General features: G+C 42.7%; 1 protein-coding gene across 1 annotated transcript in view; it reads left to right on the forward strand.

The window, feature by feature from the left end:
• Positions 1–16,843, forward strand: part of LOC143292381 (uncharacterized) — a 226,667-nt gene that overhangs the window by 199,861 nt on the left and 9,963 nt on the right. The window contains 11 exon segments of the mRNA XM_076602599.1: positions 528–761; positions 1,428–1,598; positions 2,299–2,454; positions 2,967–2,987; positions 5,991–6,176; positions 7,088–7,174; positions 8,009–8,337; positions 9,203–9,407; positions 10,905–11,161; positions 13,634–13,791; positions 15,785–15,935. Of these exon segments, the coding sequence (XP_076458714.1) occupies positions 528–761; positions 1,428–1,598; positions 2,299–2,454; positions 2,967–2,987; positions 5,991–6,176; positions 7,088–7,174; positions 8,009–8,337; positions 9,203–9,407; positions 10,905–11,161; positions 13,634–13,791; positions 15,785–15,935 (1,955 nt within the window).

A 16,843-nucleotide genomic window follows, 5' to 3' on the forward strand; every position in this document is an offset into this window, starting at 1 on the left:
AAGTTGGATGAAGGGTTAACCCATCATATAGGGTCAAGTTGGATGAAGGGTTAACCCATCATATAGGCCATCTGGCCACAAATCATAATATTGATGATATGATGATGTATGTAAGATAGTCAGTCATGTCTAACTATGACCATCAGAATGGTAGAGGAGGCAGCTGCTGTCCCAACTCTCTAGGCTAGAATTTTAATTATAGTGGAGAATGTCTTGCCCAAGTTACATCGGCACTCTCTCGGCCAAGAGAGTTTTAGGATATGATAATGTTAACTCTCTCCATACGAACGGCGAAAGAGACGACGTTGACTGCATTTCACCCCAATTACCATCATCAAAATATTGCAAGCGGAAGGCTCTTATACTGAAGAGGTGAATGTTGACAAAGAATACCACAATTCTGACGACGGAAGCTAAAGGCTGGGTCATTGAGACACCCACCGGACATCCGAGGGGTCTGTGTAGAGGAGAAGAGAGGACTGGCCGTACTGAGTGAGTTAATAATAATGACGCTTCCATCATGGCAGGCTGCAAAGGGGGACAGTGAGTCAGCGCAGGTGATCGCGGACATCAGCAGCCAGCTGAACGGGGAGCAGCTGACGACAGAGCAGCGCGCCCTGGTGGACACCCAACTGGCCCAGCAGGAGGCGCTGGAGATGAGGCACCGTGAGGATGAGCGCCAGGCGGAGCGCCAGCTGGCTGATGAACAGGCCCAGCAACAGAGGGCCATCGACGACCAGATCAACCAGCAGAAGAGACTGGTCAGTCTGTGTTTGGGTTGAAGAGTAGAAAGGTTGTGGCTGGAAGGGGTTATTTATTTATTTGTTTATTTGCTGGTATGTTTTATCAGAGCTTTCAACCACTAGATCAACCTCAACCAGCATAAGAGACTGGTCAGTCTTTGTAACGGATTTAGGACGGAAGGGTTTGTTGCTTTTTTCTTTACTCTTTAGTTAGTAGTTTGTTTGTTTCTTCTTTTTTTTCTTATTACAGCTACCAGTAACCAGATTAACATGCAGAAGAGACCGGTCAGTCTGTGTTTGGGATGAAGGGTAGAAAGGTTGTGGCTGCAAGGGTCATTTATTTGTTTGTTTGTTTTATTATTAGAGCCATCAGTGACTAGATCAACCTCATCCAGCAGAAGAGACTGCTCAGTCTGTGTTGGTGTTGAAAAGTAGATGGGTTGTGGATTGATGGTGGGAGGGATTATTTGTGATCCAGCTGAAGACAAAATTTATCATTTTTTACTTTTGTGTACTTTAAAAATCACAGATTAACATACAAAAAACAGAATTGAATCTATCATAGTTTTTTTACTATGATTTTTTTCAAAGTTGGTGTGCCCGAAAAGAGCAAATGGAGAAATCGGCTCATGAAAAAAGACAAATATTTGCCTGCTTAGTGGTTCACCCACTGCTGTCTGTCAGGTGCTGGACAACCACAAGGCTCAGCTGGACCGCGAGCTGTTGCTGAAGGGAGACAAGCTGTCCGACGACGAGCACAAGCGCCTCCTGGCCAAGTTCAGACAGGAGCAGGAAGCCATTGAACGTAATCTGGAATCGGAGCGACAGAGACAGAATGGTGCTCTGGCTGACAAGGTGGGTGGAAGGCGTCATTCTGTTTGAACAGAGTGTGAGCTGTAGTCATACCTTGTGCTTCCTTTCTGCTCCTTTTTTCAGCTGTGTTCTGTTTGATCAGAGTGAGAGTTGCATTTATGATTATGCTGCCTCTCCCCCCATGATTTTCATACACTGTTCTGTTGAATTAAGAGTGTGAGTTCCAGTCATAATTATACTCCTTATTCCTCCAGTTTTCCTACATTATTTTGTTTGATAAGAGAATGATTTTTTTTTTATAAGAGAGTGAATTTCCCCTTATTTTCCCTATAATTCTTGTTGTCCATGAGCACTTTGACCTCATAACAGTAGGGAGTGTTGTGTATGTGTGCATACATTTATATTCACTTCGAGAAAACTGAAACTGAAACAGAAGTTGGATTTTCAGCACTGCATCTCAGCACACAACTGGTTATGTGTAATTGAGTGACAGGCACATCTTCACACACGCCTTGACGCAGTTCATGTGAACTATGTAACTGAACACAGAAACTGAAAACTGAAGGTCAGCTCCCCTGTCAAACAAGCATCAAACATGTTGAGGTCTAAGCAGCATTTGTTGTGTGTACTGTTCAATAGAAATTACTCTCTTTGGTAGTCAGGAAACTTGCAGTATGCATAGTCATGACGTGCATTAAAAAAAAAAAAAACATAAATTACTCTCTTTCCCCCCACCAAACAGATAGCACAGCGCCGTCAGAAGCGAACAGCCCAGCTGTCAGAGCAGCAGAAGGTGGAGGTGGAGGAACAGTCGATTCAGCAGCAGCAGGAGAGAGACAAGCTGAACGAACAGCTGGCTAAGAAGGTGGAGAGCACCACCCTCAAAGACTCTGTCAAGGTGAGCATCCCTCCTGCACTCACTACACCTGTCAGACTTCCCTTTGTTGCTTGAAGCCTAGTCGACCACACAGGGCTGTAGTTAGACTGGACGGAATAGAGAAGCTGCATGCAGGGGAAAAAAAAGTATGTGGTAGTGTATTGGTTCTTGATAATTGTTGGACTTTTGTATTTGTGTACATGTCAGTGTCTGTCAGAAAGGGGTTGTAAGCATGTTAAAAAAAGTGGGAGTGCTCAGCAGAAAATGCTTTGCTGATGGTTCAGGTTTCAGATGCTGCTCTATGTTGTTTAAGAATACTGTCTTATGAATGGAATATCTTTGTTGTGGCACAGTTCATCCAGACACTTACAACAAAACAACATTTAGTGACAAATTTTACAACAGAAACCATCCAAAATCATTTGTAAAATGACAGTGCTATAGATTGTTGTTCCAATAAAAGTTGATGTTGTGACCAAAGAAAACTGACCATGCTGTGTCACCACAATAATGTGAAGAGTTGTGTCCATCAGAATGTGCATACCTCATCCAAGGTGAGTGTCAGGGAACAGGTGTGGGTGTTGTTTGAGACTGTGCATGTGTGGACTGTAATGCCGGTTCTTTTCGCTGTGTGTGTTGTGGTGTGCAGGTCAACACAATACACAGTTATGTTAACTCTGGTGTGTTGTGGTGTGCAGGTCAACACAATACACAGTTATGTTAATTCTGGTGTGTTGTGGTGTGCAGGTCAACACAATACACAGTTATGTTAACTCTGGTGTGTTGTGGTGTGCAGGTCAACACAATACACAGTTATGTTAATTCTGGTGTGTTGAGTGCTGCTTGTATGCCCACATTGTTCAGCTGGAATCAGGCCAAAAACAACAGAGACCTACATATATTTCCAACAGGCTTTATTATTGTTCAAAATTACACAGTTGATACCTTTTAACTGCAGTCTCTGTGCTTATAATTCTTTGTGTAAGGACCTAGTTCTGTGTAAGCTCAGTAGATTTCAGTGTCAGTCTCCATACAGAGGTGATCTAGGAGCATCCTGATTGATCTTTGGTCAAGGGAACAAGGTAGTAACATAGGAACCACTTTCATTCTCATATATACAGAAATATTTTGAATAACATAATGCAACAGATGTTTTGTAAAGTCTTCAAACAACATTACTATAAAGTCACTCAAGCATTTTGCTCATCTTTTTGCAGTGAGAATGATCTGCCATTTGAGGACTGTGTTACACAAGCTTCCTCCGCCCATTATACAGCAGTTATAACAAACAATTGAAAGAAACTGACATGCAAAATATGCACATCTTCTCATAGTAGATAAGAAGGCAATAAAGAGGAAAAAGGGGATACATTTCTGTGTCCTGATGAACAGTTATCCAATGTGAATGTTGCAGGAGCTGGGGAATGTAGGAATGTCTGTGTACACATGGAAATGGGTGTCTGTGTGTGTACATGCATGCATAATCCTACCGAGTGATGCTTAATGTTATGTCATTGTGTCTTTGTGTGTGTGTTTATGTGTGTGTGTGTGTGTGTGTGTGTAGGAATTGGTGTGCTTTTATGTGTCGTTTGGTGCCTGGGTACATTCGTTTGTCAGTTGAAAGATGGGCCCTTTGTGTCTGTAAGACTTCAAATTGTAGCATGTGCATTGTGCATCCATGTGTGTGTGTGTGTGTCACTTTTTGTGTGTGTGCATTTGTACTCTTGTGTCACTGAGTACACACAAGCAGGTGCACTGAGTGTGGCCCTTGTTTTATTTTTTCCCCAAGCATTTCCCATGTAAGTTTCTTTCCATCACTCTATTTTGATATATTCACTCTTTTTTTTTTAAATTATCTCTACTATGTTTCATTTTTATGTTAAACCTAGGATAGGCTTTTAATACCTGATCAGCACATGTCAGGCATTTCCTTTTTTTTTTGTCAATTTTTTTAAGCAGACGAGGTGTAGCACCTGTGAATCTGTCCACATGCTGTGACACCAGCTTGAAACTGAAACTGACACTGTGAATTCTTAATCAGTTTTCTTTTTATTTTAATGGATATTGTGCAGAAATATTATCCTGAAAGTTTTGCAGTGTTTGTGGTGTGTGTCATGATTAAGGTTTGAGTGTGTGACCATTGAATATCACAGAGTTCAAACTAATCATATGACCACAGTTATTACACGTTAATCTTCTGTGCGAGTGATTTGTGCGTATTTGCTGTGGACATTTAATGTATCCCAGTTTGATATCATTGTCATGCACATTGAAGTCTTTTACCGTTGTCCGTCAGTGTGGAATGTTGACTGTTGTGATTTTGAAACATGGATTACGTAGACAAATAGAACATAGATGAATGGGTCATTGGATCTTTTTGAAAAGAGTAAAATTATGACCATTGATTTCACATTATCAGCTGAACCATCTCACACAGGACCTGTAGAGATGTGGGATTTATAGTTTTGAGTGGAAAAAAAGCCATAGGATTGATGGATAAATCTTCATCAGACTGTGTCAAAATTATATTGTTTTTTTTTCTCATTTCATACTGCAACATTCATGGCAGTGTGAGTCATTATGAGAAAATAATTAATTGCCCCCAGCTCACTGTTAAGACTACATTGTGTTGTCTGCATGTTGGTAGTGCATGTGTTGTGCATGTGCATGCAACTGTTGTGAGCCTTATAAAAATGAATCATTGTGGATAATTCATGTGAGCCTTATAAAAATGAATCATTGTGGATAATTCATGAGCGAGTATATTCCTTTTCCTCTTCATCCCCTTCTGCACAAGTGTTGAGTTGCCAGACTCCAGACAGATTTTGTTCCGTGTGATGGCTGCTGAGGGGAGGATGGAAAAGAAATGACACAGCAGTGCTTCAGTTTGTTATGACACTATATTTTGGCTCAGGGAAAAAAGGTTAAGTGAAAGGCGTTGATGACATTTATAATTCAGATTATTATGAGCATACCTGTATCTTCCTGAGAAAAAAATAAAAGATACCAAATGGTAATGATGCTGCAGTTGTAGTTCAGTTTGTCTCAACTTTCATTTGCTGACCAAGATTTTCCAGTTGAAAAGATAAAGTTTATAAGAACCTGTTTCTTGTTATATGTCTGGAGCAAGAAATTCTGGGGAAATTTTGTTTAGAAGGCTTGGTCCCAGCTTTGAATGTTTCTTGTTATTATTGTTTTAAATCTTGGATAATATCTTTTGTCTGAAAGTCTGAAATATTTCTCTTCATCCGCCTCTCTCCCTCCATTTTGCTAGCTATATATATGTGGCATCTTTGTTTAAAATCTCTCTCTCTCTCCCTCTCTCTCTCTCTCTCTGGCTTTTATGCTGAACAGACAATAAAATATGTCAGTGTCTGTCTGTCTCTGTCTGACTCTCTCTCTATCTATCTATCTGTTTATCTGTCTGTCTCTCTCTCTCCATGCTCCTTTCTCCCTCCATTCTCTCAGACCTTCCAGAAATTTTGGCTCTGTCATTCTGTACTTTAATTAACTGAGCATGGAGATTTCCTGTTCTATTTCTGTGTCATGTCTCTCAGGGCAAAGACGGGAAGCAGGCAGAGAACATGATCTACACGGTGCTGCGTCAGCGCCACATGAAGGAAGCCATCCACCTGGAGGACCAGCTGGCCAAGGCCAGGGATGCTGCTCTGCCCCAGCGACTGGCCGACATTGAGAACCAACGACAGTCGGAGCGCGATCGTCTGCTCTCCGCTTTCGAACAGGTGTGTCCTTCGGTTTTACATCTTGTTTGCTTAGCATGATTATCGGCGAATGTCAACGCTGGACTGACCCACTGTAAAGTTGATTGATTGATTGATGTGGATACTTATATAGCGCCTATCCTCGGTCAGAGACCAAGCTCTAAGCGCTTTACATACACGGGGACATTTGCACCACAGGCTGCCTACCTGTGTAGAGCCGACTGACAGCTGCCACTGGGCGCTCATCATTCGTTTCCTGTGTCATTCAATCAGATTTCAGACGCACACACATACACACTCAGACAGACATGTAACATTTTTTTACGTGTATGACCGTTTTTGTTTTTTTTATTTACCCCGCCATGTAGGCAGCCATACTCCATTTTCGGGGGTGTGCATGCTGGGTATATTCTTGTTTCCATAACCCACCAAACGCTGACATAGATTACAGGATCTTTAACGTGCGTATTTGATCTTCTGCATGCACATACACATGAAGGGGGTTCAGGCACTAGCAGGTCTGCACATATGTTGACCTGGGAGATCGGAAAAATCTCCACCCTTTACCCACCAGGTGCACCGAGATTCGAACCCAGGACCCTCAGATTGAAAGTCCAGCACTTTAACCATTCGGCTATTGACCTAGAAAAAAAAAAAAAAGAGCTGGTAGGATGACCTTGGTGCATTTTTGTGTGTGGTCGAACAGGACTCAGCTTGTTTGATGATGCTTTCTGAGGAATTCTTCATGGCTAAAGTCAAAGGAATGATTTCCTTGTGAAAAACTGAGAAACTGTCCCCGGCTTAATGCCTGAAAAAAAACTTGTCCCAGGCTTAAACTATCCCTTGATAAAGTTTACAGATGTTGTCCTTGAATAAAATTTGTAGAAATTGTTTTTAATTCTGAATTTTGTCCTGTTGTCTGGTTGCTCCAGGAGTTGTTGGACCTTGTCGGCAATGCGGGCTCCATGTCACAAGCTGAACTGACCCAGCGGAAAGAAGACCTCAAAAAACAGCAGCAGGTGGGCCAACTTTGCTGCATATTTGTAAGACGGGCAGAAAGTGATAGTCCTTATGGTTATTTTACAATACAATACAATACAATACATTTCTATTATTCTGATTGGAAATTACAATAACATACAGTGACTGATTAGAATTCATCTATTTTTGGTGAATTTGAGGACCTTGTCTGGTATTTTCCCCACACCGATGTTAGCTTTGACAAACTGTGAACGTGTTGCAGATGGTAAAAAACTGCTACATGCTGTACATACCTGTCTTCATTCAAAGACACTGTCAGATTTCTTTCGTGTCCGTTCTGTGCTCCTAGCTTGTATTTTACATTAAAAAGATCCACACATTTGTTGAACTTTGTGTAACTGGTGTTTGGTCAGTACTAACTTCAGACAGTATCAAGCGGATGTCTGACTGACATCATGGCTTCTGTTATCTTGGGGATCAAAACATTGCCATTTTGTGTAGGCAGAGCCTCCAAATTTCCTTTTCAGTGATTTTCAGATAGTTGACGGTTCTGTTGACTGCAGAGTACAAGTTTTGTTGACTGCAGAGTAAAATGGAAATGTTCTGATCATTTGGCTGTTGATGTTAACACTTGAGCAGAATCAGATGTTATTGTCAACAGTTTAGCTGATTCATGAGTAAACCATATTCTGACTAAGCCTTATATAACGTGTGTGTTTTTTTTAACTTTTAAATTAGAAATGTTTTTTTGATTGATCATTTTGTTCTTTAAATGAACTTTGAAATGAGATTGTTTTTCGATTGATCATGTTGTGCTTATTGCACATGACCTCACACACACCCTCTGTTTTGTGTTTTGTTTCCAACAACAGAAACAGCTCAACGATTTCGATGACCTGACCTCCCAGCTGTTGAGCCAGGCAGAGAAAGAGGTCCTTCCCCAGCAGGAGATTGAAGACACCAACGCCCGCCTGGAGCTCAAGGAGAAGCAGCTGAAGGAGATCGCTGATGCCATGCGCAGCTACTCCCCCGTGGAGGAGCTGAAGAAGAAGTATGAGCTGGAGGCTCAGGAGGCAAGGGAGGAGGCAGAGAAATACCGCCGTGACGTCATGAAGAAGATGAGGGAGGAGCTGGAAAGACGCAAGGCCGAGCAGAAGAGGAAGGAGGAGGAGAGGAAAAAGAAGATGCAGGCGCAGATGCTGTGAGTGTTTGTGGATGTGTGAGCATATGTTCATGCTGTTGTGCATAAGGTTTTGTTTTATCATTTTTGTCTTTTCTCTTTTTTGGGGGGGTAGGGGTAGGGTTGCAATTTCAAGCAAGCTGTCACAACACCTCCTTGATTAAGAACTATTTTCTTTAGGAAGTGGGTGATATTTTGACAATTATATATTCTCTTGGAGCATAATCATCACCAGAACAGATCCATTTTAGACACTGTGCACTGTGGCAAGAATGACACCACACACCACACGCCACACTAAGCAACAGCAATATGATACATTGACAACTTCCAAGCAAGTGAGAACTTTCTTAGTATCATTGGCAGCGGATGTGTAACACCAGTAAGCTTATTGTGTTGTTTTGTTTTGTATTTTTTTGTATTTCAGTGTATTACTCTTTTGTCACAACAGAGCTAAAGTGCCAGAGAGTGCATTTGTTTTCCTATCCAAGTGGATCTTTCTACATCATTTTGCCTGGGACAACCCTTTTGTTGTCACAGGTTGTTTTACGTGTGCTAAAGGTATGCTGGCGAGTGTAGGATTTGATCCAGTATGCTCAGATTCTTTCGCTTCCTAGGCGGATGCGTTAACACTAGAACACCACACCACAGTGTCTCTGTATGTGCTCACTTGTACTCATGCAGCTATGTGTGTGTGTGTCTGTGCGTGTGTGTGTGTGTGTCTGTCTGTGTGTGTGTGTGTGTCTGTCTGTGTGTGTGTGTCTGTCTCTGTGTGTGTGTCTGTCTGTGCGTGTGTGTGTGTGTGTCTGTCTGTGTGTGTGTGTCTGTCTCTGTGTGTGTGTCTGTCTCTGTGTGTGTGTGTCTGTGTGTGTGTGTGTGCCTGCAGACAACTGGAGAAGGAGCTGGAGGAGGACCACCGCCGTGAGGTGGAGCGACAGAAAGAGAGAGCGGCAGAGAAAGATCGACTGAAGAAACAACAGCTGGAGGAGAGAGACCGCCGGGAGAGGGAAGAGATCACTGCTGCCAACCTCAGCAAAAGCGAGAAGGACCGGCTTCTGAAGGAGCACGAGAAGAACATCGCTAAACTCAAGGTTAGGATTTCAGTTCCTGAAAGTGATGTCGAGAAGAACATCGCTAGACTCAAGGTTAGGATTTCAGTTCCTGAAAGTGATGTCGAAGACAACATTGCTAAACTCAGGGTGAGGTTTTGAGTTCCTGAAAGTAATGTCGAGCAGAACATCGCTAAACTCAAGGTTAGGATTTCAGTTCCTGAAAGTGGATGTCGAAGACAACATTGCTAAACTCAGGGTGAGGTTTCAAGTTCCTGAAAGTAATGTCGAGCAGAACATCGGCTAAACTCAAGGTTAGGATTTCATTTCCTGAAAGTGATGTCGAAGACAACATTGCTAAACTCAGGGTGAGGTTTTGAGTTCCTGAAAGTAATGTCGAGAAGAACATCGCTAAACTCAAGGTTAGGATTTCAGTTCCTGAAGTGATGTCGAAGACAACATTGCTAAACTCAGGGTGAGGTTTTGAGTTCCTGAAAGTAATGTCGAGCAGAACATCGCTAAACTCAAGGTTAGGATTTCAGTTCCTGAAAGTGATGTTGAAGACAACATTGCTAAACTCAGGGTGAGGATTTGAGTTCCTGAAAGTGATGTTGAGAAGAAAATCTCTAAAATTAAGGTGAGGTTTTGAGTTCCTGAAAATGATGTTGAGAAAAACATCGCTAAACTTAAGGTGAGGTTTTGAGTTCCTGAAAGTAATGTCGAGAAGAACATCGCTAAACTCAAGGTTAGGATTTCAGTTCCTGAAAATTATGTCGAAGACAGCATTGCTAAACTCAGGGTGAGGATTTGAGTTCCTGAAAGTGATGTTGAGAGGAACATCATTAAACTCAGCGTGAGGTTTTGGGTTCCAAAAATTAGAATGGACATGGACTGCTGATGATATGTTGAATGTTATAAAAACATTGACAAAATGGTCCCTAAGAATAAGATAGGATTCAGAAACTGGAAGGGGGGGAGGGGATGCTGAATTCTATTTGATGTTTGTAATGTCTAACAGCTGAGCATTTTCTGTGTCTGTATCAAATCTTCCTGTATGCTGGTTTCACTTGACATATTTCTTTACTTGCTGTATGTTTGTTAGCTATCATTTTGTGTAATGTTCTTTGTTTACAAAAATGTAGCAGAATAACAACTGTTTGGCTAAATGTTCAGCATTTACGTGTGTGGAACAGCTCGAGATAGTGCTAGCAGCAGTTGTAGAAGTATTAAAAGCGGCCAGCATAAGCCAGTGCATTAACTTTCTTAAAGGGATCAATATCTTGCTCACTTCTAGCTTCTACCTCCATCCTTGAATCTTTTTTGCTCTTAACCTGTATTTAAAAAGCTTGAGCAGCACAGTCAGTTTATACAAAGGTAAGGCATCTTCTGCTCCTGCTTTTCTTTTTAATTTTACTCAGCAGACGTGATGTAGCATGAATATGGATGTATCTTTATGCGCTGACGCCTCCTTGAAACTGAAACTACTCAGAATCAACAGCAGCACCACCACCAGAGACTGACCCAGTCCCTGTGTCACAGGACAACATGCAGCAGGATCAGGCTCGGTCCCAGGACTCCCTGTCGGCCAAGCTGGAGGCGCGGCGGAAGCGCCGTCAGCAGGCGGAGACGGCCAGGCTGGAGAAGCAGGACCAGCTGGAGGCTGACCAGGAGCTGAAGGACGAGCTGCGGCGCCAGCAGCAGGAGCACAGTCTGCAGACCTCCCTGGAAAGGTCCGGCCCCGCCCACAGGGCACCCCCCACCCAGCCTGGGGACAGTGCTGCCGCCACGCTCACCGGGTGAGACCTGCTCCTCTGGTCTGTTGCTGAAATAGATTCTAACAGGCCTTTGGTTGTGATGAAGCATCGCTAATTGTCTGTATTCTTCCTCTTCCTATGTGATGAAGCATCACTAATTTTCTGTATTCTTCCTCTTCCTATGTGATGAAGCATCACTAATTGTCTGCATTCTTCCTCTTCCTATGTGATGAAGCGTCACTAAATGTCTGTATTCTTCCTCTTCCTATGTGATGAAGCATCACTAATTTTCTGTATTCTTCCTCTTCCTATGTGATGAAGCATCACTAATTGTCTGTATTCTTCCTCTTCCTATGTGATGAAGCGTCGCTAATTGTCTGTATTCTTCCTCTTCCTATGTGATGAAGCGTCACTAACTGTCTGTATTTTTCCTCTTCCTATGTGATGAAGCATCACTAATTGTCTGCATTCTTCCTATTTGATGACGCATCACTAATTGTCTGTATTCTTCCTATGTGATGACGCATCACTAATTGTCTGCATTCTTCCTCTTCCTATGTGATGACGCATCACTAATTGTCTGCATTCTTCCTATGTGATGACGCATCACTAATTGTCTGTATTCTTCCTCTTCCTATGTGATGACGCATCACTAATTGTCTGTATTCTTCCTATGTGATGACGCATCACTAATTGTCTGCATTCTTCCTCTTCCTATGTGATGAAGCATCGCTAATTGTCTGCATTCTTCCTCTTCCTATGTGATGACGCATCACTAATTGTCTGCATTCTTCCTCTTCCTATGTGATGACGCATCACTAATTGTCTGTATTCTTCCTCTTCCTATGTGATGACGCATCATTAATTGTCTGTATTCTTCCTCTTCCTATGTGATGACGCATCACTAATTGTCTGTATTCTTCCTCTTCCTATGTGATGACGCATCACTAATTGTCTGCATTCTTCCTCTTCCTACCCACCCCTCTTTGCTCTCTGCTGAAGTCATCGTGTAGTGTGTGTGTGTGTCTGTGGGTGGATGTTTGTGTGTGTGCGGGCGTGTGTGTGTGTGCACGAGCATGTGTGTGCGTGTGGAGGGTGTTTTTGTCTCGTGTGTGTGTGTGTGTGTGTGTGTGTTAGTGTGTGTGTGTGTGTGTGTGATTGTTCATACCTGCAATGCTGCTTATTGTCTTGGTGTATAGATACACATACATGTGTTCTTTTTCATGTGCAGAGGTATGTTATATGCACAGTTGTATGTGTTGTTTCATGTACGGCGCCTAGAGCCCAGTGTATGTGGAGTTTGCGTCATAAAGTTCTATCTAATATTATTATCATTTGTTTTATTATTATTATTATTATATGCTGTTTGAGGTCTGTCCATCTTTCAAAGAAAAGGTTCAGTCAGTCTGGAAAGAGTATCAATGTAAAAAAAAAAAAAAATTTAAGTAGAATATATCTGTTGTTTCTCAAGTATTCCAAAACAAACAAAATGTTTAATACCACAAACATAATCATAACAACGTAAATTCATATACAACTTGGAGCTTTGATCAGGGCTCAAGGCATATATTTCAAAAACAGGTACGTAAAAGCACGCATACTTACACACAAATAGTGGCTGTAAAAACACACATACTTACAAATAGTGGCTGTGAAAGCACACACACTTAAAAGCACACATACTTAAAAGCACACATACTTACAGACAAATAGTGGCTGTAAAAGCACGCATACTTACACACAAATAGTGGCTGTAAAAACACACATACTTACACACAAATACTGGCTGTAAAAACACACATACTTACACACAAATACTGGCTGTAAAAGCACACATACTTACACACAAATACTGGCTGTAAAAACACACATACTTACACACAAATACTGGCTGTAAAAACACACATACTTACACACAAATAGTGGCTGTGTTTTATGCTTACACACAAATACTGGCTGTAAAAACACACATACTTAAAAGCACACATACTTACACATAAATACTGGCTGTAAAAGCACACATACTTAAAAGCACACATACTTACACACAAATACTGGCTGTAAAAGCACACATGCTTACACACAAATACTGGCTGTAAAAACACACATACTTAAAAGCACACATACTTACACACAAATACTGGCTGTAAAAGCACACATATTTACACACAAATACTGGCTGTAAAAGCACACATACTTACACACAAATAGTGGCTGTAAAAACACACATACTTACACACAAATTGTGGCTGTAAAAACACACATACTTACACACAAATACTGGCTGTAAAAGCACACATACTTACACACAAATACTGGCTGTAAAAACACACATGCTTACACACAAATACTGGTTGTAAAAACACACATACTTACACACAAATACTGGCTGTAAAAACACACATACTTACACACAAATAGTGGCCTTCACACTAATTTCTGACATGCACCCCAGACAGTGGGGCCAGGCGTTGAGCTGACAGCAGGTGGGTGTGGCTGTGTGTTGTGGGTCAGGTTCAGCCCGTCAGGCAGCCAGGAGCAGGACTGGGTTAACCTGCTGATGGCCTCCCCTCTCTTCAAGCAGATCAACGACTTGGAGAACATGCTGAACAACACAGCCACCGCTCAGGGAACCTCTGAGGGGGAACAGCTGGGCGCCGACATCGTGAAAGGTGGGTGGTTTCAGGAGGGAGTTGTTTTTTTGTCAGGCTGTAGATCTTTCTGTGCTTCCGCAAGATCCTGAACATTACATACAAAGACCACATCACAAATGAGGAAGTGAAAAGAAGAGTCCAAAACGCCATTGGCCCATTCAAAGACCTGCTAACCACAGTGAAGGAACGCAAGCTCTGCTGGTATGGACACGTCACACGATCAGACGGCCTAGCCAAGACCATCCTGCAGGGTACCGTACAAGGAAGGAGGAAGAGAGGCAGACAGAGAAAGCGGTGGGAGGACAACATCAAAGAGTGGACAGGCCTGCCATTTGCCACAACTCAAAGGGCCGCTGAGGACCGAGGCAGGTGGCGCTAGCTGACCAGGCAGTCATCCATGGTGCCCCAACGACCCACCCACGGGTCAAGGGATAGATGAGATGATGATGAGATGAGATCTTTCTGATTATGTTGTGTCTTTTGCCTTTACTTTCTGTCGCGTTCTCACCCTCTACCCTTTCAGTTTGATCCCTCTTCTCCAGCAGAATGGTTAAGACGCTTATCTGCCAATGCAGTGTCCTTGAGGGTCTGGCTTCAAATCTCACCCTTTCTCCCACGTTTGACTGGAAAATCAAATGATCATCTAGCGCACACTTGACACAGTGAAAAAGAACTACCAGCACCAAAAGTTTTGTCCTCTGGCAAAATTATATTGTAGAAATCCTCTCTGGCAGGTGGTAGTAGGCCTCCTTCGGTCATGGCTGACCATGGATAGAGTATATCCAGCCTAATGTCTGATTGGGCTGTCTGCTTGGACCAAGCAGCGTTGCCTGTGACTGTAGAGACCAATACGAGAGAGACAGTCTCTGTCGCAGCAGTCACATGTGTATGCTGATGCTGGTCTGGTGGCTGCCGTCCCTTTTCTGCGAGCTCGCTTTTCTGCTGCAGCAGCTGACAGTTTGTCCTCACCAATCCGTAGCTGATTTTTGAGAGTGCTTCTCCAGCTGTTGCGGTCATCTGCAAGGTCCTCCCAGGACTCAGTGTTGATCTCAAGCGCCATCATGTCACGTTTGCAAATGTCTTTGTATCTCAGCTGTGGGTGGCCGATGCTCTTGCAGGTACACACATATATATCCGTGCACTCAAAGCCTGACTAGCATGTTGGGTTATGCTGATGGTTGGGCATCTGCCTAGCATGCGTATATGGATTTGTCCAAATGCAGTGAAACTTCCTTGAGGAACTGAAACTGAAACTCCCACTTCTCTTGCTTTGTCATTGTTATTAAGATCCCTGGACGTTGTCAGTTTGGCTGTTCCCTTGATGCTGACCAGTCTGTTTGATTTGATTACAATGTTTGTGAATGTGTCATCAAAGACAGATTCCAAAACCTGGATTCTACAGGAATGTCTGATGTGCCTGAATCTATTCTGACCTTGTCTTTTGTGATAATGCGAAGATAGATGTATCGTCTGTTTCGTGTTGCATGTTCTAAAATTGATGAGACCCTCAAAAGTCTGAATAGGAGTTGCTATTTGCGTTATGTGTTTATCTATTTTACCTGTCAACCAAAACAATAGAAAATATGCAGAACCAATTCCTACATAGAATCAGAGGCATACATGATAGCTTGAGTAAATATGATAAAAAGAATGGATGTTAAGAATTTTTTAAAGACAAAAATGTGTCAACTAGACCTATGACATACAGTAACAGTTAATGCTGCACATCTCCCTGAAGAACTTGTGTCTGTGTGAGCCAGCCTGAGATACTGCTGAACGTTGTGTCTGTGTGAGCCAGCCTGTGATACTGCTGAACATTGTGTCTGTGTGAGCCAGCCTGTGATACTGCTGAACATTGTGTCTGTGTGAGCCAGCATGTGATACTTACTGCTGAACATTGTGTCTGTGTGAGCCAGCCTGTGATACTCACTGCTGAACATTGTGTCTGTGTGAGCCAGCCTGTGATACTCACTGCTGAACATTGTGTCTGTGTGTGTGTGTGTGTGTTCAGGGGCAGACTACAGCAAGGCCTACATCGACGTGAAGGATGCCCAGTGGGTGTGTAAGGGTGACTTGGTGCCCACTGACGTCAACAGTCTGGGGCCCAGTCACTTTGTCATCTACCGCTTCGGGGTCTTCCTCATCCGCTTCCTGCACCACAGGTGAGGGGGAGGGGGCGCTGAAACTACATGTTGGTGTCAAGGTTGTCAGCAGGTGTACCATAAAGTTCGGTCTATAAGCCGCAACTTTTTACCCCAGCTTCAACCTCTGCAGCTTATACAATGATGCAGCTTATTTGAGGATTTTAATGATCTGGGAGTGTCACGTTCCCATCTATTCTTAGCTGCCCTTCAGCTCACCAAAATCATGATTTCTGTCCATGAATTTTCGGATGAGCTTCAGGATAGTGTGCTAACTGTTCACGTTTTATAAATCAAATCTGCACACATGAAAGCCTTTTTTACTGTCCAATCCACTACAGCGCCACCCATTTTTTTTTTTTTTTCCTGCGTGCAGTTTTATTTGTTTTTCCTATCGAAGTGGATTTTTCTACAGAATTTTGCCAGGAACAACACTTCTGTTGCCTTGGGTTCTTTTACGTGTGCTAAGTGCATGCTGCACTCGGGACCTCAGTTTATTGTCTCATCCGAATGACTAGCGTCCAGACCACCACTCCAGGTCTAGTGGAGGGGGAGAAAATATCAGTGGCTGAGCCGTGATTCGAACCAGCGCGCTCAGATTCTCTCGCTTCCTAGGCGGACGCGTTACCTCTAGGCCATCACTCCACTTTAGGGCTTTACACCTGACCCACACATAGACACAGCGTGCTGGTCAGGCCTTTATCAAACATGCTACAGGAAAGAGATGGTTAAAAGGTGTATGCTAAATGAAACTCAAAATCAGTTGTCGTGATAGGCTTGTTTGTAGATTAACAGAATATCATCACAAAACTTTGTTGAACGAAACCTAAGAATCAAGTGCTGACATTCAGTTCATTTTCTAAGTTTCAGTCATGATTGATCTCAGAACAGAATCAGAAAAGAAGGCCCTGTGGTTCAAGTATTTTGTA

This window comes from Babylonia areolata, chromosome 18 (assembly GCF_041734735.1).
Source record: "Babylonia areolata isolate BAREFJ2019XMU chromosome 18, ASM4173473v1, whole genome shotgun sequence".
Lineage (NCBI taxonomy): Eukaryota > Metazoa > Mollusca > Gastropoda > Neogastropoda > Buccinidae > Babylonia > Babylonia areolata.